Consider the following 25,769-nt stretch of genomic DNA (forward strand, 5'->3'; position numbering starts at 1 on the left):
CTTACCCCATCTCTACAACATCAACATTCTAAATGGTATCCATTTTAACACAGATGGATGATGTCCATATTATTGTCCAGATAATTGCCAGTCTGAGTGGTACAATCATATGTAGCGCATTAGAGTAGAACAATACAATGTTAAATGTCATCAACTTATAGTACTGTATGTCTTCACAATCTAGAGTATGTAGCTATTCATACTACCTTTGTGACTCGACACTGCTTTAGCCCGCTGAGCTAAAGTCGAGAAGCTAACACGAGTCTTCAGGTCTAAGACAATGTTACTCATCAAATGAACGTTCTTCCCTATGAATGTAGCTCAAGCTGAAACTGAAAGTGTTTGAGTCGTATGATGATCTGCACTGAACAAAAATATGAACGCAACATGTAAAGTGTTGGTCCCATGTTTCATGAGCTGAAATAAAAAATCCTTATTTCTCTCATATTTTGAGCACAAATGTATTTACTGTACATCCCTTTTAGTGAGCATGTTCTCCTTTGCTAAGATAATCCATCCACCTGACATTTACATTTTACATTTTATTCATTTAGCAGACGCTCTTATCCAGAGCGACTTACAGTTAGTGAGTGCATACATTTTCATACTGGCCCCCCGTGGGAAATGAACCCACAACCCTGGCGTTGCAAGCGCCATATGAACTGTAACTGAGTAAAATCTTTGTAATTGTTGCATTTATATTTTAGTTCAGTATGTATTCAGACAGATGAGAAAGAGTGGGAGAGACAGTGGGAAAGGTGAAGACGGGGATCGAACTCCAGTCTCCAGGGTTGTGTATGTTAGGGTTTAATAGTGGGTACCAGGTTACCGAGATGTAATCAATTATTTCTATGAACAACATGAAGTGAAATGGAACTGTTAAATTATATGAAATGTCTACAGCTGTCCTCTCTAAGGCCTTTTCTGCTCTGCTATCTGCATGATCAATCATCAAAGCTCAGGGTGGGGACAGACAGCGAATCTCATATAGAGAGCAGTTCCAAATGCATGTATCATCTCATCAGCTGGTAACTTTTTTTCTTGTGACAGGTAGGCTACATTTGCTCTATCATAGCCTATGTTACAGTAATATTAGGACTAATATATCTGAATGTGCGTTTAATTTACACATGTTCATCAGGCTTTCGGAAGTCACCCTATTTATTTAACGGTTAACTTTTATTTATTTTACAACCAAATCTCTATTTTTTATGTACAGTGCATTCGGAAAGTAAGACCCCTTTACTTTTTCCACATTTTGTTACATTACAGCCTTATTCTAAAATTGATTAAATAAATACAAATCCTCATCAATCTACACACAATACCCCATAACGACAAAGCAAAAACTGGTTTTTTGAAATGTTTGCAAATTTCTAAAAAATAAAAAACAGAAATACCTTATTTACGTAAGTATTCAGACCCTTTGCTATAAGACTTCAAATTGAGCTCAGGTGCATCTGTGGTGACTTCAATTGATTGGACATGAAAGGCACACACCTGTCTATATAAGGTCCCACAGTTGCCAGTGCATGTCAGAACAAAAACCAAGACTCTTCCTAGAGCTGGCCGTCCGACCAAACTGAGCAATCGAGGGAGAAGGGGCTTGCTCAGGGAGGTGACCAAGAACCCGATGGTCACTCTGACAGAGCTCCAGAGTTCCTCTGTGGAGATGGGAGAACCTTCCAGATGGACAACTATCTTTGCAGCACTCCACCAATCAGACCTTTTATGATAGAGTGGCCAGACGGAAGCCACTCCTCAGTAAAAGGCACATGACAGCCGCTTGGAGTTTGCCAAAAGGCACCTAAAGACTCTCAGACCATGAATGTGCTTCCTCCAGACGTGCCAAGTGTCACATCTGGAGGAAACCTGGCACCATCCCTACGGTGAAACATGGTGGTGGAAGCATCATGCTGTGGGGATGTTTTTCAGCAGCACTGACTGGGAGACTAGTCAGGATCGAGGGAAAGATGAACGGAGCAAAGTACAGAGAGATCCTTGATGAAAACCTGCTCCACAGCACTCAGGACCTCAGATTGGGACATAGGTTTACCTTTCTACAGGACAGCGACCCTAAGCACACAGCCAAGACAACGCAGGAGTGGCTTCGGGACAAGTCTCTGAATGTCCTCGAGTGGCCCAGCCAGAGCCCGGACTTGAACCCGATCGAACATCTCTGGAGAGACCTGAAAATAGCTGTGCAGCGACACTCCCCATCCAACCTGACAGAGCTTGAGAGGATCTGCAGAGAAGAATATGATAAACTCCCCAAATACAGGTGTGCCAAGCTTGTAGCGTCATACCCAAGAAGACTCAACGCTGTAATCTCTGCCAAAGGTTCTTCAACAAAGTACTGAGTCAAGGGTCTGAATACTTATGTAAATGTGATATTTCCGTTTTTTGTATTATTATAAATAAATAAAAACTGTTTTTGCTTTGTCATTATGGGGATTGTGTGTAGATTGATGATGGGGGAAAATAATTTAAACTATTTTAGAATAAGGCTCTAACGTAACAAAATGTGGAAAAGTCAAGGGATCTGAATACTTTCCGAATGCACTGTAAATGGCATGAAGCCTAGGTCTAAGTCCTTAGATCGCAATATGTACTAAGGTAACATATGGAATTGTTTTTGATCATTTAGCCATTTGATTTTGAATTACAGTGGCTTGCGAAAGTATTTCCCCACCTTGGCAGTTTTACAATTTTGTTGCCTTACAACCTGGAATTAAAATGGATTTTGGGGGGGTTTGTATCGTTTGATTTACACAACATGCCTACCACTTTGAAGATGCAAAATCTTTTTTGTTGTGAAATAAACAAGAAATAAGATGAAAAAACAGAAAACTTGAGCGTGCATAACTATTCACCCCCCCCCCCCCCCCAAAGTCAATACTTTGTAGAGCCAGCTTTTGTAGCAATTACAGCTGCAAGTCTCTTGGGGTATGTCTCTATAAGCTTGGCACATCTAGCCACTGGGATTTTTGCCATTCTTCAAGGCAAAACTACTCCAGCTCCTTCAAGTTGGATGGGTTCCGCTGGTGTACAGCAATCTTTAAGTCATACCACAGATTCTCAATTGGATTGAGGTCTGGGCTTTGACTAGGCCATTCCAAGACATTTAAATGTTTCCCCTTAAACCACTGGAGTGTTGCTTTAGCAGTATGCTTATGGTCATTGTCCTGCTGGAAGGTGAACCTCCGTCCCAGTCTCAAATCTCTGGAAGACTGAAACAGGTTTCCCTCAAGAATTTCCCTGTATTTAGCGCCATCCATCATTCCTTCAATTCTGACGAGTTTCCCAGTCCCTGCCGATGAAAAACATACCCACAGCATGATGCTGCCACCACCATGTTTCAATGTGGGGATGGTGTTCTCTGGGTGATGAGAGGTCTTGGGTTTGCATCAGACATGGCGTTTTCCTTGATGGCCAAAAATGTTAGTCTCATCTGACCAGAGTACCTTCTTTCATATGTTTGGGGAGTCTCCCACATGCCTTTTGGTGAACACCAAACGTGTTTGCTTATTTTTTTCTTTAAGCAATGGCTTTTTTCTGGCTACTCTTCCGTAAAGCCCAGCTCTGTGGAGTGTACGGCTTAATGTCGTCCTATGGACAGATACTCCCATCTCCGCTGTGGAGCTTTGCAGCTCCTTCAGGGTTATCTTTGGTTTGTTTGTTTCCTCTGATTAATGACCTCCTTGCCTGGTCCGTGAGTTTTGGCAGGTTTGTTGTGGTGCCAAATTCTTTCCATTTTAAAATAATTTTTAATGGTGCTCTGTGGGATGTTCAAAGTTTCATATATTTTTTTATAACCCAACCCTGATTTGTACTTCTCCAAAACTTTGTCCCTGACCTGTTTGGAGAGCTCCTTGGTCTTTATGGTGCCGCTTGCTTGGTGGTGCCACTTGCTTAGTGGTGTTGCGGAATCTGGGGCCTTTCAGAACAGGTACATATATACATATATATATATATACTGAGATTATATGACAGATTATTTGACACTTAGATTGCACACAGGTGGACTTTATTTAACTAATTATGTGACTTCTGAAGGTAATTGGTTGCACCAGATCTTATTTAGGGGCTTCATAGAAAAGGGGGTGAATACAAATCAAAATCAAATCAAATCAAATCAAATTGTATTGGTCACATGCGCCGAATACAACAGGTGCAGACATTACATTGAAATGCTTACTTACAGCCCTTAACCAACAGTGCATTTATTTTAAACAAAAAAAGTAAAAATAAAACAATAACAATAATACATATGCACTTACCACTTTTCCGTTATTTATTTTTTAGAATTTTTTGAAACATGTAATTTTTTTTATTTCACTTCACCAATTTGGACTATTTTGTGTATGTCCATTACATGAAATCCAAATAAAAATCTATTTACATTTACGTCATTTAGCAGACGCTCTTATCCAGAGCGACTTAGAGTTAGTGAATACATATTTTTTTTCTTTATACTGGCCCCCCTTGGGAATCAAACCCACAACCCTGGCGTTGCAAACGCCATGCTCTATCAACTGAGCTACATCCCTGCCGGCCATTCCCTCCCCTACCCTGGACGACGCTGGGCCAATTGTGCGCCACCCATGAGACTCCCGGTCGCGGCCGGCTGCGACAGAGCCTGGATTCGAACCAGGATCTCTAGTGGCCTTAGACCACTGTGCCACTCAGGAGTACAATTTAAATTACAGGTTGTAATGCAACAAAATAGGAAAAACGCCAACGGGGATGAATACTTTTGCAAGGCACTGTAGGCCTTTACTGTTATAGCCCATAGAAATGCATTGAATAAAGTGAAGAAACATTAACAAAGGCTCCAAAAACACTCAAATACGTCCTTTTAGAAATGGCAAAGCTCTCAGTATAGTGATGCAGGTCTTTAGATGTTGTATACGGACACACCCGTCCTGCACAGCTGCATAGGGGAAACGGTTTGAGTCGCACAAAATGGAATATAACATGTGGAATGACACAAGTACAACATCTAAAGATCTCCATCACTATACTGAGAACTTTGCCCTTTCTAAAAGGACATATTTGGATGTCTTTGGAGTCTTTGTTCATGTTGGATTAGGAAGTGAATCATAATAAAGGTATCTAGACCCTTCTATAATATGCCATTTACATAAAAAATAATGATTTGGTTGTATTTGGTCCTCTGTAGCTCAGCTGGTAGAGCACGGCGCTTGTAACGCCAAGGTAGTGGGTTCGATCCCCGGGACCACCCATACACAAAAATGTATGCACGCATGACTGTAAGTCGCTTTGGATAAAAGCGTCTGCTAAATGGCATATTATTATTATTATTATAAAGAATATTACTTTTCCTTTAATTGTAAATATAATTGCAGCTGCAAAGTTTTAAAACAGCCTGTCACCCGAATATTGTTGCTTTAAAGGGTAGGAAGTATGCGTTTTTACTCACCAGTGTGTGGTCAAAGACTTAGTAACTTAGACTTAGTAAGTTGTAGTCACGATCTGGTTAGCTATAAGTACAAACATAGTTATGTTTTTGGGTTATTACATATTTATTAACTTATTTCCGGATATCTTCTAAAATACCCACAATGCATTATTTCTCAACATCATATGGAGGATCTACTCTGTGCTACCGAGGTCGTATGCTTGCTCAGTAGCTAGCTCAAGCTTGCTAATGTTAGCCACACCTCATGCTCTTCACATACTTTGTGGCTGTGTTATCTAGTCGGAACCCGTTGGCGCGGCAGGCTCTGGTGCCTTTTTGCTGTGGGCACTAGCAGTCCTCGTCTGTTCTCCTTTTATTTATTTTAATTTTTTGGCATGTTCTCTGTGAAGAAGGCTACGGGAGTTTTGTAACTTTTTCCACCTTGGATTTGGGTTTGTAAGTAAACATTTCACTGTAAGGTCTACACCTGTTGTATTTGGCGCATGTGGCAAATAAAATTTGATTTGATTTGTTTTCATTTTTGCCATGGAAAAAATATTGCGATACTCGTATCGTCACAGCCCTATCTGGAATCTATCTATTTTGGATTTTTCTCCCAAAAAAATTAAATGAAAAGCTGAAATAAGTATTCAACCCCTTTGTTATGGCAAGCCTAAATAAGTTCAGGAGTAAAAATGTGCTTAACAAGTCACATAATAATTTGCATGGACTCACTCTGGGTGCAATAATAGTGTATAACATGATTTTTGAATTTCAAACACAGATTCAACCACAAAGACCAGGAAGGTTTTCCAATGCCTCGCAAAGGGCACCTATATACACTGCTCAAAAAAATTAAGGGAACACTAAAATAACACATCGTAGATCTGAATGAATGAAATAAACTTATTAAATACTTTTTTCTTTACATAGTTGAATGTGCTAACAACAAAATCACACAGAAATTATCAATGGAAATCAAATGTATCAACCCATGGAGGTCTGGATTTGGAGTCACCCTCAAAATTAAAGTGGAAAACCACACTACAGGCTGATCCAACTTTGATGTAATGTCCTTAAAATAAGTCAAAATGAGGCTCAGTAGTGTGCGTGGCCTCCACGTGCCTGCATGACCTCCCTACAACGCCTGGGCATGCTCCTGATGAGGTGGCGGATGGTCTCCTGAGGGATCTCCTCCCAGACCTGGACTAAAGCATCCGCCAACTCCTGGACAGTCTGTGGTGCAACGTGGCGTTGGTGGATGGAGCAAGACATGATGTCCCAGATGTGCTCAATTGGATTCAGGTCTGGGGAACGGGCGGGCCAGTCCATAGCATCAATGCCTTCCTCTTGCAGGAACTGCTGACACACTCCAGCCACATGAGGTCTAGCATTGTCTTGCATTAGGAGGAACCCAGGGCCAACCGCACCAGCATATGGTCTCACAAGGTGTCTGAGGATCTCATCTCGGTACCTAATGGCAATCAGGCTACCTCTGGCGAGCACATGGAGGGCTGTGTGGCCCCCCCAAAGAAATGCCACCCCACACCATGACTGACCCACCCCCAAACCTCATACCACCCTCATGGAGTCTGTTTCTGACCGTTTGAGCAGACACATGCACATTTGTGGCCTGCTGGAGGTCATTTTGCAGGGCTCTGGCAGTGCTCCTCCTGCTCCTCCTTGCACAAAGGCGGAGGTAGCAGTCCTGCTGCTGGGTTGTTGCCCTCCTACGGCCTCCTCCACGTCTCCTTATGTACTGGCCTGTCTCCTGGTAGCGCCTCCATGCTCTGGACACTACGCTGACAGACACAGCAAACCTTCTTGCCACAGCTCGCATTGATGTGCCATCCTGGATGAGCTGCACTACCTGAGCCACTTGTGTGGGTTGTAGACTCCGTCTCATGCTACCACTAGAGTGAAAGCACCGCCAGCATTCAAAAGTGACCAAAACATCAGCCAGGAAGCATAGGAACTGAGAAGTGGTCTGTGGTCACCACCTGCAAAACCAGTCCTTTATTGGGGGGTGTCTTGCTAATTGCCTATAATTTCCACCTGTTGTATATTCCATTTGCACAACATGTATTGTCAATCAGTGTTGCTTCCTAAGTGGACAGTTTGATTTCACAGAAGTGTGATTGACTTGGAGTTACATTGTGTTGTTTAAGTGTTCCCTTAATTTTTTTGAGCAGTGTATATGTGTGTGTGTGTGTATCTATGTATGTATGTATGTATGTATGTATGTATGTATCTATGTATGTATATATATATATATATATATATATATATATATATATATATATATATATATATATATATATATATATTAATTTTTATGCGAGAAAAAAAACGTATGGGGGATTGGAAGTGATGCAGACAATTACATTGATGGAAGTTACAATCAATCTGAAATATTAAAGCTGATCTACTCCCTAAATTAAAAATAAAATAAAAAGGGCACCTATTGGTAGAGGGGTAAAAATTAAAAAGCCAGACGTTGAATATCCCTGTCAGTAATGCTGTAGGTGGGTGTAGTGGTGGAATCAAGCGCAGGACACCGAAGTATAGTCCAAAAGACTTTAGTGAAATTTCCAACAAGGAAAAATAGAACAAACTTGCCCGAAGGCGAAACTACGCACGTAGGCGACAAAACAAAAGGCGCACTACACAGGTGCGTAAAACGCTCCAACACAGTGGAGTAAAGCTCAACCGAGCGAATAGGTAATTCCTATAAGCAAACACACGACATAAATAAATCAATCACACACAACACTAGACAAACACAACGAGAAACTTATAGGACACTAATTACACTAAACGATAACAGGTGTCACAACAAACAGACAAAAGCAAACGAACATAGAAACATGCAACGGTGGCAGCTAGTATTCCGGAGACAACGAACGCCGAAGCCTGCCCGAGCAAGGAAGAGAGGCAGCCTCGGCCGAAACCGTGACAATCCCTTTGAGCATGAAGTTATTAATTACAAAGTCACTACAAAGATACAGGCGTCCTTCCCTACTCAGTTGCCGGAGAGGAAGGAAACCACTCAGGGATTTCAACATGAGGCCAATGGTGACTCTAAAACAGATACAGAGTTTAATGGCTGTGATAGGAGAAAACTGAGGATGGATCAACAACATTGTAGTTACTCCACAATACTAACCTAATTGACAGAGTGAAAAGAAGGAAGCATTCTATACAGAATCAAAATATTCCAAAACACGCATCCTGTTTGCAATAAGCCACTAAAGCAAAGTTTTGGTTTTTGCCCTAACACTACACAGCTGATGATTATTTGAATCAGCTGTGTAGTGCCATGGCAACAACCAAAATGTGCTTCCCTTGGGTTCCCGAGGACCGAGTTTGAGAAACCCTGCTCTAAAGTAATGCTGCAAAAAATGTGGCAAAGCAATTCACTTTTTGTCCTGAATACAAAGTGTTATGTTTGGGGCAAATCCAATACAACACTTTACTGAGTTCCACTCTCCATATATGTTCAAACATAGTGGTGGCTGCATCATATTATAGGTATGCTTGTAATTGTTAAGGACTGGGGAGTTTTTCAGGATAAAAAATAAATGAAATGGAGCTAAGCACAGGCAAAATCCTAGACGAAAACCTGGTTCAGGCTGCTTTCCACCAGATACAGAGAGATGAATTCACCTTTCAGCAAGACAATAACCTAAAACACACTGGGGTTGCTTACCAAGAAGACAGTGAACTTTCCAGAGTGGCCAAGTTACATTTTTGACTTAACTCTTCTTGGAAATCTATGGCAAGACCTGAAAATGGTTGTCTAGCAATGTTAAACAACCAATTTGACAGTCCTTGAAGACTTTTGAAAATTATTTTGGATAAATGTTGCACAATCCAGGTGTGTAATCAGTTTTGGTAATCAGAGGCTGTATTGGAGGGGGAGTGGTTTCACTTCTTTTCTGAGTGTATATAACCAGCTTCTCAGGCTCCATCTCTGTGTGCTTCATTCTTTAGCTAGAGGACTCCTGATATATCCAGGAGTGATAAGTATAATTTTTGTCTTTATTTGTTGTCTAGTACTGTCTTTTTGCTAGCTATGGCCATCTACTTTAGTAGGCTGCCTGTCTTCTCAGGAGCCTACTTGGTGTGTGAACTGCTGACTGCTATTAACTTGCAGATGATTGTTGACACATCAACCAGGATTAAGGGGCATGGCAATTTGTGACTGTTTTTTTTTGGTAATCAGTGGCTCGATCTCCAAGGCATTCAAAGTTGATCACCAAACATTTCGGTAAAAAACAACAACGATAAAGCCCTGCGTTCCTAATTATTTGTAATTTTTTTGCACTGTTGGCAGTAGGTGCACTTGATTCAGCAGCCCTAGCTCTGGGAAGGTAAAGTGTTCCCATTTTAAACCATTTCATGTGTCTGAAGGTAGAACCAAAGATTTTTATAACTAACCGAAGATAGACTAGAGCCTGTCCTTTCCAATGGGAACAAAGGAATCATAGTGGGCAGAACAAGGTGGACAGAGCCAAGCACGAGCTAGTGAGATCCTATTGGCACGTTCTAACATTTATTTGCATATTTTCATTAGGGAACGCCTACTCTGTTAAGTGCGCGTGTGCAATAACTAAATTCGCCCTTGCACTCCTTCTAAACAGCGCAATTTTTTGAAACTTTGGCAAAGGGTAAAGTCTACAAAACACATTCCACTCTGTTTTGTACAGATTCTAGTTTTGGAAACAGAAAACCGTATGGAGATCAAATGTTTCATCGATAATAAAATTTGCAGAATGTTGGCCAAAATCCATCTCACTCCATCTTCTCCCACTGGGCTTCCTCTCATCACCATATTTGGTAGTGAGTGAAAATGCCAATTGGAAGCTTCACATTTATACATCTGGTGAAATATCTGTCTCATTGTTCTATCTGTGTTAGAACTCTGCATACCCGGCAGGCCCAGAGAGCAAATTAAGTGCACCTATAGGCCTACCACTGGCCAATCAGATAGCTCAGATCATCGTGTCTGCACAGTTTCCTCGAGCCATAGGCTGTAAAAAAGAAGCACAGCAAAGTTGATACTGTAGGATTTAAAAAAGTTTAAAACCATGACTAGAGAGAGACTCAATTAATACAGCAAATAACTGCTGTTTTTATAAGTTCATGTTCAAGTTGTTATTCAGCACTGTCAACACTTTGTTCATCACTTTTATAAGCCATAAATGCGCGTTCTCCCTACTTTCACTAAGGCTACAACCAGCACTGCAGCTGCAATGAATGAGAATAGCAAAGTGTTTCATTAAGCTTGCATTGTTATTATTAGCACCTTGTGTATTTTTTCATGTCAAGGAATATTTCACTTTCTCTGGTCATAGGAGTAACAACATGAATTGATGCATGAGGCAGAAATAATGTAATGCGACTTGAGTTTCACCATCAGCTGGAAGACTGTGTCCCTTTTCTCAGTGGAGGAGGAAGGGAGAGCGGAGGGACGGTGAGTCGGGTGAGAGGCAGCCTCACTGCTGCACTCTCCCTCCCACCCTCCCTCCCATCAGATGCAGGCCATCAGTCCAGTAAAATAAAGTGAATTATTATACTCACTCAGCTGTGCCTCACAAGTAATACAACACATGATCTATACCAGTGTGATCATATACTTAACATTTTGAAATATAATTTCAAAATGGTCTGAGAAGAACAACATTGGCAGGGCAATTCAAGCATAGGCAATATGTACTGATAATGTATTGAGCCTATAGCTTACTACAAACCTCAATGCTATAGAACTGTTTTTAATAGGTTCATGTTGCATAGGTTTATGTTTTTAAGTGATGTTAAAAAAAAAATCTGAGCGGTAGATTTCGGCTTGCCTTTGGACTCAGAAAGTGATCTTGACTCAGAAAAGGTTGGTGACCACTGCTCTAATCAAATCCAGACATATTTATATGCAACAGTTCCGGTTTTGGCGGGAAATACAGGGAAAGGTGATTTATTCTCAGGATGGAACATTTGTAAAAAACCTGGAAAATATATTTAACCCTAGCGTACATGTGCTTAGACCGCCTGTGCAGTAGTCTCAAGATCTGTTGAAAAGGTTTTAAGACATACATGCTAAGCAGTGACCACCAGAACTCAGTCATCCAGTGTGTTTCACCATAGGGATGTGGGTTTCCGTAAGCGGGCCCAGTCTGCTGAGGATGAAGGCAGCTTGTCATCATCACTCCAACACCTCACCCTCTCAGAGTTCCTCAAAGAGTATGTCCCATTTCACTAGTCTGGCTCCCATGTCACGCATGAGTAGCGCTAGACACGCCTGGCATAACCTATAATAACCCATTTACCCTGGCCGCCATTTTCTTAAACTAAGCCTGGTATGTTTTCCCTGGTTACAGATCTAGGATCAGATTCCCCTCAGCCAATCTTAACCTTAACCATTAGTGGGGGAAAGGCAAAACTGACCTATGATCAGTATCTAGGGGCAACTTCACCCTACTCCACCTTGTTCACCCACTCTAATCCTTTTTTTAAACTAATTTAATAACAACTCTATATGACACCTACCTCTTTACAAAACTGAACCATACCGCAACTTCTTAACCAACCATGATACACTTGTCTTAACCCTATCCTAAAGTTAAAAAAAAATATATATATATAGATATATCTTTTTTTTACCCTTATTTTACCAGGTAAGTTGACTGAGAACACATGATCATTTACAGCAACGACCTGGGGAATAGTTACAGGGGAGAGGAGTAACCCTTCATCGCTACTTTGTCCAAGTGGGGCTCCTACCTGATGTCAACTATGATTCTAGCCAATGGCAGGATAGTTAAGGCTGAATCTCAAATGGCACCCTATTCCCTATGTAGTGCCCTACTTTTGACCAGGGCCCAAAGGGCTTTTGTCTAAAAGTAGGGCACTATATATGGAATAGGGTGCCATTTAGAAGGCGGCCTTGTCTATGAAGTCTGTTACATCAGATGTTATCTGTATGGCTCAGTTCTGCTTTGTCATGGAAAGACTGTGTATTGCATTGCATGTACTCTAACTGTCCTCCTGCATCTAACAGAATACCTTTCACTTGGAATGCCTACTGTACCTACTAGTAGTGTTATGAATAGCTGACATATTATGTGTCAAGGTCATGCCATGAATAGCATTGAGACATAATTTAAACTGTTGGGTTATTCCAAACTTCCCAAGTATGTTACTAAGAGTGATGGTGTTGTAGACCAGGGGTGGCCAATCCTGGAGGGCAATCAATTTATCATGGTCTTCAATCTCTAGACCCTGAATAGTTTTATTCAGGTGTTAATGTGTTTAAGTTTACCACCCCTGGTCTAGATTAATGAGATAAACCTAGCTAGCCTGGGTCACAATCTGTTTGTGCTCTTGCCAACTCCATTGCTCATTGTCAAGCCATACAGCATGACAATTCCATAGGAGTTGACAAGAGAGCAGAAACAGACTGTGACCCAGGCTAAAACCTAGCTTCACTGTACTTTGGCATGTCATACTGAAATTCCTTTCCAAAAAACAGGATTCAGGACGAGGAGTGGGATAAATACATAATTCCCTCCAAGGTTGAGTCAGAGAAATACAAAGTCAGCAGAACCTTCAGCTTCCTGAAGAGCAGGATGTCCAGCCCTCGTAACAAGATCAAGGTGAGAGCTCCGGGGTGAAGTTTCCCCTAGGTACAGATCTAGGATCAGCTTCCCCTCCCCCAATCCTAACCTTAACCATTAGTAGCGGAAATGCAAGACTGACCCAATATCAGCATCTAGGGGCAAATTCACCCTACGTACGCCCAGGCGATACAGACAATAAACACTCTGTTGGTTATTCCCCAAGTTACAACAAAATATACTGTAGTACTAAAGCAAAATCCAGTTCTTGGGATAAAAGTTTAAGATTATCCAAACCAGACCTGCTACTGGAGGACTCTCCCACAAAAACCTTTAAACACCTCTGTCAGGATTCCTATGCTGGGGAGCCATTGTCTGGGAATGGTGCCTTTATTTGGGGAAGAGAAAATTCATTTTCCATACATCTTAGCAGCGGGACACAATGAAAATATCCAAAAAACATTCCATTATACACCATCACTCATATACACATGTGCACGGAAAAGCATACACAAATCAAATTAACTTTTATTTGTCACATGCTTCCTAAAAAAACAGGTGTATGCTAAAAGTGAAATGCTTACTTACGGACCCTTCCCAACATATATAATAGAAAAATAATAACACGAGGAATACAATGAGTAACGATAACTTGGCTATACATATGTATTACTGTGCAATAGAATGTGTCACTGTTTACACAACATTAGCAGGTAATAGCAACATCTGACTGTGCCTCAATCTATCTCTCTCTCAAGCGCTCTCTCTTCCTCACTGGTACACCAAATTAAAACACACACACACAGACCCCCTCATGGCTTTGGCTTCTCTGTGGCTTTCTGCACTGCAGGTGAAGGAGGGTAAAGAGAGGACTGGAAAGGAGAAGACAGGAGCAACTAACGTACACCAGTTTGTGCCAGTCTCTCCCTCAGGACCCTCTGGGCTGTCTGTATATGTGGCCTGTGACAAGCCCTTCCCTGTGAAGGAGTTGCTGCAGTGTACCAGTGAGTACTGTACTTTTTGTCGCTCTCTATTCCCTGTAGGGGACCATTGCTCAGGTCTTTAGCCATGTCTAATACCAATCCAATTTGATTGATAATTAGAATGTATTTATGCAATCTTTGATGCTAACATGGAGGATAGTTTGGTCAAACTTTAGTATCTGATCACTGTGACAATTAACATACTGAGTGAAAGTCATGAAATGTCACTTCCTCCCTAGACTGCTCTCTGAGTGTCCATAAGGGCTGTCGTGACTCGGCTGCAGCATGTGGGAAGGTATGGGTCACCTACTGAACATATTATTTCACCTTTGACCCCATGAGTACTGTATATCACTGAGAACTAATGCTACATTCATGTTCGGAAATACGACTTCTGAACTCGGAGCAACAAGTTGTATGCATTCATGTGCTTTGAATTCAGAGAGAATGACAATTGGCTAATGACTAACTACTTACTTCAATCATAAACGAGAATTACGGCTAACATGCTCGCAAACAAACAAATTATAAACAAAATATTTATGTAAAAACATTTTGTTGTCTGACATTTTGTCAGAGTTCAGCATGTCGGAGAAGTTTCCGATTTGTACAGTAATTACAATTGGAGGGCCATTCAAATATATTTTTTATCCTCGGAAAACTAGAATTTCCAAGTTTCAGACATGTTTTGAACGCAGCATAAAGAACATGGAGACCTATGCTAGGATCCTATTCATGCTATAGCTGAGCTGGGAGAAACATGGCATCCAGGCTAGCTTTGTCTTGTAAATGTACTCATTAAACATATGACATGACATATGACCACTGGCGATTTTATCTTGGTGGGGCAAAAAAACTTTTTTTTAAATATGGATGCATGCCAGCAAAGCCACTACATAACACTAAACAATACATTAATTGCACTCTAATGGTGATGAAACGTGCCCACAAACTGTTCAGGCCTATGTAAAAAAATATGTATTCACTAACTGTAAGTCGCTCTGGATAAGAGCGTCTGCTAAATGACTAAAATGTAAATGATATAAAGCTGTCCCAACAGCAGAGTCCCAACAGCAGTCCCAGCACGTTACCACTGCTACACCTGGCTGGCAGAGAAACAGTTCATTCAGCCTCATTTACTGCCTTTAAAGAGTTGCTTAAACAAATGTGGTTTCTACTGACAATTGAGATGTACAAACTATGGCATAAGGGAACGATGAGCGGATAAGAGACAATATGTAATTTCGATTGAAACATTACTGAGCGAGCTAGGACGGACGTAGTCAATATAACTATTTGTTCAGCACTTTTGAAATGTACAGCGACATAATTCAGAACATGGGCCATTCTTACAGTATTCTCTCTGTATACCAAGTCAGAACTGTAGGATAAATAAAGGGGGCATATAAGCAGAAAATGAAAGCTCTTACAATATTCAATGATTACATTTCTCTAAAATAGTCTATAGGCTACATGTGCACCACCAAGTCAGAACAGTAGGCGAAATTAAGAGGGGAAAAGGGTCCAAATCATTAGTGTGAGGCACATGGGCTACTAACAGCTTACTACACAACATACACTTAAATAATAAAATAATAATACTTAGTATTACTTTCTTAGCTACAGTATATATATATATATATATATATATATCTCCCTGGCATATTACATAATTTATACAGTAGCATACAATACATTTTTGGATTCACCTTGTTGTGCTTGAATAGGAAGGTGGCGCGGCGGTCCTTCGTGGCCAAATTTTGTCATCAAAGTCTGGCATTCTCTGGATTTATGGTGCTTTCAAGACAACTGGGATTTGGAGAAAAAAAACAAGGACGAATCATAATGACGTCAGTGATCTTCAGATCGGAGCTCTAGAAAGAGGCCAGAGTTCCCGACTTACAATTCCGAGTTGGATGACGGGTCAAAATGTATTTTCCCAGTCGGAGCTAATTTTTTCCCGAGTTCCCAGTTGTCTTGAACTCACTGAAGTCAGATTTCCCAGTTCCGAGTTTCCAGTTGTTTTGAGCGCAGCAGAAGTCATGCTGGATTGACAGCATGGCCAATGTTGAATGTTTATCCTTTTAAGCTTGGAAAAGAGACCCTTAAACCCAGATTTGGGACCGCACACCCACTCCACTGAATAGCAGGCTAGTGATTGCTTTGCAATACTTGCAGTTAGCGACTGATTCCTTCCAAACCACTCATTGTTGAATTTGTGATTTCCAACTTGTTGTGTTATGTTTGTCAAACGTTTTATCATTTTATCTATAATTTCTCTTCATTATTTCTCTTCATATGACAAGGATTAAAAAGGATTTGCCAGTAGATTGTCGACTTGATTCATGATGATGACTGCTAGCTAAGATTTTGAAAGTATGATGTTGACATGATCAGTCCAATCAAAGCTACTGTAGATTTAACATGATTTGACGTCATTTTATGTGGCCAATGACCTTGAGCCATCTTGGATGGGCACTTCTAATGTAACTCTATGGCAGCACCCAAGGTGCTTGAATTTTCGAGCTCTACCCTTAGATTTGGCTGTGACGTAGTGTCCCCATGAGTGACAGAACACTGAGCAAATCACAGCGCAACTAGAAAACATTACCAACCCCTACGCTCCATATTTTCCGCTGGCTGCCCCACCACCACAGAAAGCACTGAGCTAGGCTGAAACACCTGCATTTTGGAGCTGCCTTACTCAAGAAAGCAAAAAAGAGACCAAGTTTGTATGCGGCTTTATTAACTCAATGAAATGTTTTTTCTTTTACATTGTTTGCAAACTGATATGTGACACGTAATTAACATGCAAAACGGGTGGGGCTCGTGACCACCCCCATACTGTTAAGTCAATCTCAAGTGCACATTAGAGAAGGCTAGTAGTTGTACTGATAATCAACTACTAAGTAAGTGCTACTAATAAATATTGATTTGATTATCATGTCCTCAGAGGCCTCTGGAGAAGAATGTGGCGATATTAAAGACCAAATCTCTCCCGCACAGTAAGTTAGCTATTCCTCCTCTCCTCTACTATAGGCATTCATCAACCTCCTCCTCCTTTTCTCTTTCATCTCTCCTGCAGAGTAAGTTAGGTATTCCTTCCTCCTCTCTGTTAACGTGTTAAAGTTTAATGGGGGCCAGGGACTGTGTGTGTGTGTGTGTGTGTGTGCCTGCAGTGAGAGGACATTGAGCAATTCTCACACACTGAATGAATGAGCCATTACGAGGTCAGATCAGGTAACTGAAGGAGACATTCACAGTTTTGATCATTTGAAACAAAATTAGCAGAATTGTTGTTGTTAAATACAAATCTAATGGAGCTGGATGAATGTTGTCATCTTTAACATGTTCCCTTTTCTCCCCCCCCGCCCCCTCTCTCTCCCCCCAGACTCAGTGATGAGGGAGGGTTCCCCTGCCCCCCTCACCTCTTCCTCCTCCCTCCTCACCATGCTGCCCCGAGGCAGAAAATATATGACTACTCCCCTCTCTAAGAGCCCCTCTGAGTCTACAGACAGGTGAGGACACACACACACTCCACAGGTCTCTCCAGCTTCACTAACAGATCCCGTCTTGCTCTCTCTAGGAGGCTGAGTGATGCTGTGGGGGTCGGTGTGGACAGTGACGTGTGGAGCAGCTGCTCCCTTAGTGAAGAAGGGGTACAGGTAACAGGGACCCCCCCATCCACAGACCACCAATCCACCACAGAGGGTAAGGGCTTGAACTGTACAACTGCACAACACCATGGTATTAGAAGGACCAGACCTGTTAAACTACATAATCAACGCATACTGTAAACATATAAAACAGAAAAGATTCAACAGCACACCCCCTGGACAGGACGCTAGTCTATTTCAGGTCCTTCCCTAATCATTTGACCTTTGCCCCCCCTCCATCAGAGTCAGTCGACACACCCCTGTTCAGCGACCTATCGGCTGACCTGCTGGGGTTTGAGGTGGAGTCCTGGAGTCTGGCCGTCACAACTGAGTTCTGCAGAAAACACGACAAACACACCGTCAAACGACAGGATGTCATCTACGGTGTGTTAGTGTGTGTGTGTGCGTGTGTGTGTGTGTGTACGCACATTGGTCATTTGCACATGACAAAGGAATGGCAACACCTTTCAGTGTCTCACATCTACGGTATGTTGGTGTGTGTGTGTGCGCACGTGTGTGTGCATGTACACCTGTGTGTGCGTGTGCGTGTGTGCGTGTGCGTGTGCATGCGTGTGTGTGTGAACAGGCATGTATACATAATCCTCTCTCTGTCTGTCTGTCTCTCTCTCCCCATGTAGAGCTGATGCAGACAGAGTTGCACCACATCCAGACACTGACGGTGATGTCCGAGGTGTTTCGTCGAGGGATGCTGGACGAGCTCCAACTGGACTGGGAGTGTGTGGCTCGCATCTTCCCCTGTCTGGATCCTCTCCTGCTCTTCCACAGGAATCTCTTCGGATCTCTACAGGAGCGGCGATACGCCTCAGCCCAGCCAGGACACCCACGCAACTACTGCATCCACAGTATAGGGGATATACTGTTGCAACAGGTGGACACGCACACACAACAACAGATGCAAACACAAAAGCACGTATGCTTATTACTCACATGCGCATTCACTGTGAACACTCATACACACACCACATTTACACACTTCTGGACAACTCAAGGCCTATTCAATATCCCCTATTTCTGTTGTTAGTTCTCAGAAGACAACGCTGTGAAGATGAAGCAAGTGTACGGAGAGTTCTGTAGTCACCACACGGAGGCTGTCAACGTCTTCAAAGAGCTGCAGCAGCAGAACAAGAGGTTCCAGGTGTTTCTCAAAGTATGTTTCTGACGGAACCTTTCCTTTTTAGTCCAACTTGGTTTTTATATTTGGTCAATGGTTTTCATAAGGAGGGATTGTACAGGATGATTTTTACCTTGGTTCCTCCTCCTCCTCATGAGAGAAAATGCAGCTGAAAACAAGACGCGTCTTGGAGGTGTCGTTTTATGTGTTTTTTGTGTGTGTTATTACACTTTTCTTATGACTACCGATGCCACTTAGGCCGTGTTCAACCGGAAAAGTAGTTTTTCGGCAACAGCTCATCTTTAAAATGTGGATATCTTTCACTCAACACACACCAGTTGTTGTCTCTTCTACAGCAACAGAGTAACAACTCTCTGGTCAGAAGAAGGGAGGTGCCAGAATTCATCCTGCTAGTGACTCAGCGCATCACCAAGTACCCTGTACTACTGGAGAGGATACTGCACTATACAACTGGTCAGTTACAAAGAGGGGGAGAAGGAAGGAAGGAAGGAAGGAAGGAGAGAGAGAGTGAGAGAAAGAGAGAGAGAGAGAGAGAGAGAGAGAGAGCGCACGCATGAGAGAGAATGTATATGTCTCTGCTTCTTTGCACTATGTATACAACTAAACAATGAAACTGTGTCAAGTATGCCAGTATAGATCGTGTATAGCCGCTGAATTGAAGCATTGTGTTCCTCCTACCTCCAGAGGGCAGTGAGGAGCACACTGAGCTGTCGCGGGCACTTACTCAGGTACGTGACATCATCACTGCAGTGGACATGAGCGTGAGCGAGTACGAGAAGGGCCAAGAGCTGCAGGAGGTGCTGAGTCGCGTGGAGAACAAGAGCCTGGCCAAGCTGAAGAGTGGCAAGGTGTTCCGCAAGCACGACCTGCTAGGACAACACCAACAGAGGGCTCTACAGCACAAGGGACTTGTCTACTGGAAAACTGCTACGGGACGACTGAAAGGTAGGGTGAGGTCAGTGCGTGCGGTGTGTTTAATAATTATATATTTTTTAAAGGAGTGTGGCAGTCCTACTCCTTTTATATACATTTTACATTTACGTCATTTAGCAGACGCTCTTATCCAGAGCGACTTACAGTTAGTGCATACATTATTATTATTATTATTATTTATTAATTTTTTCATACTGGCCCCCCGTGGGAATCGAACCCACAACCCTGGCGTTGCAAACGCCATGCTCTACCAACTGAGCTACATCCCTGCCGGCCATTCCCTCCCCTACCCTGGACAAATTGTGCGCCGCCCCATGGGTCTCCCGGTCGCGGCCGGCTTCGACAGAGCCTGGATATGAACCAGGATCTCTAGTGGCACAGCTAGCGCTGCAATGCAGTGCCTTAGACCACTGCGCCACTCGGGAGATATGATATGCTATGATAGGATAGATAAAGTGGAAAGATAGAGGAGAGAGTTTCTGAAATAGCAGTTGGCCAAATTCGAACCCATGCTGCAGCGGTATGGGTTCTGGAGGCAGTGGCTTATACTTCTGGACGACCCTAGGCAACAACAGTGTCTATTATAACAATCTCCCTCACCCACTCTCTTTGCAGACACCCTGGCTCTGCTGCTGACTGATGTGCTGGTGTTCCTGCAGGAGAAGGACCAGAGGTTCATATTTGCTGCCGTGGTATGCCAGTTTGGTCATTCTCGTTACATTACACTCCAATCATTATTTCATTACCTCATGCCTTATCTGCAATTACATTACCTACCTAAAAAGATAAGAAAATCCCCCAAAAAGTAACAAAAATGAATTCTTAAAGGGATGCTTGATTTTGGCAATCAAGCCCTTTGTCTACTTCCCCAGAGTCAGTTGAACTCATTAGTGTTAGCGCAATGACTAGAAGTATATGGGGACAGCTAGCATGATTGGCTTGTGAAACTACCTTTAAATAGCAACGCGCATGCCCCACCCACCTGAGGATCTGTCTTTTTTAGCCATCTATTTCCTGTGTTTGAGGGGTGCAAAATCCATCTCGCTGGATTGATTTCTTTAATTTTACTACTTTTTCATACTTTTGCTTGTGCCTGTCGATTTTTCCCGTTAATGTTACGACCAAGGAAATGTTTGTAATGACCTCTCAAACACATCCCTGTAATGGCTGAAATGGGTTCAATGGGATACATTGGCTTTCCGTTGAATCTCTAAGAAAGCTTCGTCAGGGATTTAACGCATCGTCTCGACACTTATATCACAAGAAAGAGAAGAAAGATAACTTTATTTTGATGGCTGTTAATATTTTGTGGAATTAAAAGAAATAATAATTTAATACATTTGAAATGTTTACAAATTAGATGCGCTGAAATAAAAGCAACTTCTGAAAATGAACACTCGGATTATAGTGATATTATGTCTGATCTCGCAAACAATGTAAAGTACGTTTAGATAGGTGTTATCTTGAACCAAGTTTGTTGATTTTTAATCTGAGGGTATCCTGCTATTGACACACTTGTTGAATTATACAAGAGAACGCGACAACAACAGTAATTAATAAGCCAGTCTAGATAGCGCAGGTGAGTGCAGGTGGGGTAGACAGAGTAAGTGTTTGGTGGTTGCAGCCCTGTTCCTCCCCTTTATTTTAATGTATTCATATATGCAAATACACCTATGTAATTATGCAAATGAGGCACATATAATTGTATTTATTTTAACACAAAATATTAACAAAATAACTGATGCAAAAAGAACATGTATATACAGAATGACTGCATTCTAAGAAATAAGTAAGTAAAATTTGACAATAAATTGAATACATGAATTCCGCCCAAAATCACAGAACTCATTATTTGTCCGTGCCAGTAAAACATTTTATGTGCTATAATTCAGTCAATAGCTGATGGATTATACATTTCAAAAAGTTTGGAGTATCTTCATCCATTGTCCAACTGTAGCATTTATTAGAATTGTTTTTAAAACCTTTTAACAATTTCGATGACCGTTGCTACTCTAACTTCCTTCATACTGAATGCAGAAACATAAAAATGGTATCCACGAGTTCATCTCTGGGGAAGTAGATAACATATTTAATTGCCTAAATCCTGAAGTATCCCTTTAATGGTGAAACAGCCACGTCCCTTTGTGATATTACAACAGCAAAGAAGTTACTGAAAACAACTAACAAAGTTTTTTTCCCCTCGGACATCAAAAGCACAATATGTACAGCAATTTTTTTTTACCATGCTGCGCGACAGTCCTCACCTCGGCAACAAAAACAAGAACAACGGTGTTGGGGTGGCCAGTGGCACTGTTTCCCCCTATTGCAGATTACATTTTTAAGTAGATATACATGTAATTACATTTCATTTTGAAAGTATTCAGACCCTTAACTTTTTTTCACATTTTGTAACGTTACAGCCTTATTCTAAAATGATTAAATTGTTTTTCCCCCCCCTCATCAATCTACACACAATACCCCATTATGACAAAGCAAAAACCAGTAAAAAAAAAATGTACATTTAAAAAATAAATAAACAGAAATATCACATTTACATAAGTATTCAGACCATTACTCAGCACTTTGTTGAAGCACCTTTCGCAGCGATTACAGCCTCGAGTCTTCTTGGGTATGATGCTAAAAGCTTGGCACACGTGTATTTGAGTTTCTCCCATTTTTCTCTGCAGATCCACTCAATCTCTGTCATGTTGGATGGGGAGTGTCGCTGCACAGCTATTTTCAGGTCTCTCCAGTGATGTTCGATTGGGTTCAAGTCCGGGCTCTGGCTGGGCCACTCAAGGACATTCAGAGACTTGTCCCAAAGCCACTCCTGCGTTGTCTTCGCTGTGTACTTAGGGTCTTTGTTCTGTTTGAAGGTGAACCTTCGCCCCAGTCTGAGGTCCTGAGCGCTCTGGAGCAGGTTTTCGTTTAGGATCTCTCTGTACTTTGCTCCGTTCATCTTTCCCTCGATCCTGACTAGTCTCCCTGTCCCTGCCGCTGAAAACATCCCCACAACATGATGCTGCCACCACCATGCTTCACCGTAGGGATGGTGCCAGGTTTCCTCCAGATGTGATGCTTGGCATTCAGGCCCAAAGAGTTCAATCTTGGTTTCATCAGACCAGACAATCTTGTTTTTCATGGTCTGAGAGTCCTTTAGGTGCCTTTCGGCAAACTCCAAGCGGGCTGTCATGTGCTTTATACTGAGGAGTGGCTTCCGTCTGGCCACTCTACCATAAAGGCCTGATTGGTGGAGTGCTGCAGAGATGGTTGTCCTTCTGGAAGGTTCTCCCATCTCCACAGAGGAAGTCTGGAGCTCTGTCAGAGTGACCATCGGTTTCTTGGTCACCTCCCTGACCAAGGCCCTTCTCCCCTCAGTTTGGCCAGGCGGCCAGCTCTAGGAAGAGTCTTGGTGGTTCCAAACTTCCATTTAAGAATGATGGGGACCTTCAATGCTACAGAAATGTTTTTGGTACCCTTCCCCAAATCACACAATCCTGTCTCGGAGCTCTACGGACAATTCCTTCGACCTCATGGCTTGGTTTTTGCTCTGACATGCACTGTCAACCTTATATAGACAGGTGTGTTCCTTTCCAAATCATGTCCAATCAATTGAATTTACCACAGGTGGACTCCAATCAAGTTGTAGAAACAACATCAAGGATGATCAATGGAAAGAGGATGCACCTGAGCTCAATTTCGAGTCTCATAGCAAAGGGTCTGAATACTTATGTAAATAAGGTATTTTTGTTTTTAATTTGTTAAAAATGTGCAAATATTTCTAAAAACCTGTTCGCTTTGTCATTATGGAGTATTGTGCGTAGATTGATGAGGAACAACATTTATTTAATCCATAAGGCTGTAACGTAACAAAATGTGGAAAAAGGGAAGGGTTCTGAATACTTTCCGAATGCACTATACATGGCATGAGAGCAATTTAAAGGGGTAGACTGGGATTGGTACTATCATTTTAATTTCATGGATGGTCAGTCCTTGCATCCATAGTTCCGTCTATGAATTTGAGAGTGTATACATTTCTCCAGCCCCATCATTCAGCTGTTTTCCAAAAAAGTGCCGACGTGACTGCTTTGTTGTTGTTTAAATCCCAGAATGCCCATTTAATGTAATATCAAATGTCGCTCACTACTGAAATCTCAAGGTGGATGTTAGAACGATTTCCATGCTCTACTCATTTTAATAAAAAAAAGTTGCAGAACTCCGGTACTTCACTTAGAATAGGCTGAAAAGTAGACAAAACAAAAAAGGAGAAAGAAATAGCAAAGAATAATTAAACTAAACAGGGAACCAGGGAGAACCGGCAGTCAGACAGGACGCCAGTAGTGCTCTCTCCCGGAAATGATCTTGTTTAAACTGTCCCTCCCCAGGACCAGAAGCCCCCAGTCATCCCCCTGCAGAAGCTGATTGTGAGAGAGGTAGCCAATGAGGAGAGAGGGATGTTCCTAATCTCTGCCTCCTCAGTGGGGCCTGAGATGTATGAGGTTCATACCTCCTCGAAAGAAGAGAGGAACGCCTGGATGAGACACATACGACGGGCCGTAGAGAGGTGTGTTTATAATAATAATAAGCCATTTAGCAGACGCTTTTATTCTAAGCGACATACAGTCATACATTTTAGGTACTGGTGGCCCCAGTGGGAATCAAACCCACGACCCTTGGCGTTTCAAGTGCCATGCTCTACTGACTGAGCCACACACTGTGTGTGTGTGTGTGTGTGTGTGTGTGTGTGTGTGTGTGTGTGTGTGTGTGTGTGTGTGTGTGTGTGTGTGTGTGTGTGTGTGTGTGTGTGTGTGTGTGTGTGTGTGTGTGTGTGTGTGTGTGTGTGTGTGTGTGTGTGTGCGTGCATGCTTTTTCCACTGGTTAGAATTAATGTTAGGGTTACAATTATGTTAAGGGTTAGGAGCTAGGGTTAGTTTTAGGGCTAGGAGCTAGGTTTAGGGTTAAAGTTTGGGTAAGGGTAAGAGTAGGGGTTAGGGAAAATAGGATTTTGAATGGGACTGAATTGTGTGTCCCCACAAGGTTGGCTGTACAAGACTGTGTGTGAGTGATATTTTGTCCCTAAACCCCTGTGCTGTGTGTTAGTTGTCCTGAGGAGGAGGAAGAGAGAAGTGTTGAGACTGAGGAGGTCAGACGGAACACTGAGCTGAGAGTTCAGAAGATCCACAAACTCCAAGGTAAGACACATCAGTCATCCCTTCACATTCATCATGGACTTAACCATTCCCATTTCAGACACTTTGTTGCGTTTTTATTAACTTTTTGGGGGTCTATGGGCCAGGAGAAACTGTAATCCATGGCTTGGTTTTCTTTAAATAGCCATTACAAACTTCAGCTGACTTTATTACCATATATTACATTTTCTCCTGGCCAATAGACTCATTTCAGGTTGAGGAACCATCCAACATTACGTTGCAATATACAGGACTTCCCTTTAAACTGAGTGTGATCCATGGTCTATATCGTTGTTTCAGACACCCTGGCAAGTCAGGACCAGCGTATCTGCAGTGGTCTGGAGGAGAAGCTACAGCTGTATGCAGAGCTGACAGAGTTAACCCTTCACACGCCAGAGCCCCTGCCACAGCACCTACTGGTCCAACCAGACCCTGATGCTCAGATGCCACCGCAGACCACTGCACTACTCACAGCTGCACTCAAAGAGGGTGAGAACCACACACACACAGGCACACTACGCACAGCTGCATCCTCACCTTTTATATTAGAGAGTATATTGAGAGATATCTCTTTTCTCTTTCCTCTCTCGCTCTCTCTCTTTGTATGTAGCAGAGAAGCTGATGTCTACCCTGCAGGCCAGTGAGGCCCCCACTGAGCCCAGCCACAGCCCCCCTGTCAGAGTCTCAGAGTACTGCAGCTACAAGAGCCATTGCAGGATCCAGGAGTCACCCGCTGAGTGTGAGTCACTACTCTAACCCTAACCCTAATAACCCCCTACCTCTATCCCTAACCACAACCTCCAACGACTATGGAATTACCCAG

General features: G+C 42.3%; 1 protein-coding gene across 1 annotated transcript in view; it reads left to right on the top strand.

The window, feature by feature from the left end:
* LOC311141772 (rho guanine nucleotide exchange factor 28-like) overlaps positions 1 to 25,769 on the top strand; it is a 92,499-nt gene that overhangs the window by 59,082 nt on the left and 7,648 nt on the right. Inside the window, exons 7-23 of the mRNA XM_084177226.1 lie at positions 11,564 to 11,659; positions 12,948 to 13,071; positions 13,883 to 14,036; positions 14,255 to 14,310; positions 16,969 to 17,020; positions 17,407 to 17,533; positions 17,602 to 17,726; positions 17,915 to 18,055; positions 18,310 to 18,560; positions 18,714 to 18,839; positions 19,160 to 19,277; positions 19,509 to 19,769; positions 20,373 to 20,449; positions 24,143 to 24,321; positions 24,858 to 24,949; positions 25,247 to 25,435; positions 25,557 to 25,685. Of these exons, the coding sequence (XP_084033352.1) occupies positions 11,564 to 11,659; positions 12,948 to 13,071; positions 13,883 to 14,036; positions 14,255 to 14,310; positions 16,969 to 17,020; positions 17,407 to 17,533; positions 17,602 to 17,726; positions 17,915 to 18,055; positions 18,310 to 18,560; positions 18,714 to 18,839; positions 19,160 to 19,277; positions 19,509 to 19,769; positions 20,373 to 20,449; positions 24,143 to 24,321; positions 24,858 to 24,949; positions 25,247 to 25,435; positions 25,557 to 25,685 (2,297 nt within the window). The remainder of the gene's footprint in view (positions 1 to 11,563; positions 11,660 to 12,947; positions 13,072 to 13,882; positions 14,037 to 14,254; positions 14,311 to 16,968; positions 17,021 to 17,406; positions 17,534 to 17,601; positions 17,727 to 17,914; positions 18,056 to 18,309; positions 18,561 to 18,713; positions 18,840 to 19,159; positions 19,278 to 19,508; positions 19,770 to 20,372; positions 20,450 to 24,142; positions 24,322 to 24,857; positions 24,950 to 25,246; positions 25,436 to 25,556; positions 25,686 to 25,769) is intronic.

The sequence above is a fragment of the Coregonus lavaretus genome, assembly GCF_964263955.1.
Source record: "Coregonus lavaretus genome assembly, chromosome: 14".
Classification (NCBI taxonomy): Eukaryota; Metazoa; Chordata; class Actinopteri; order Salmoniformes; family Salmonidae; genus Coregonus; species Coregonus lavaretus.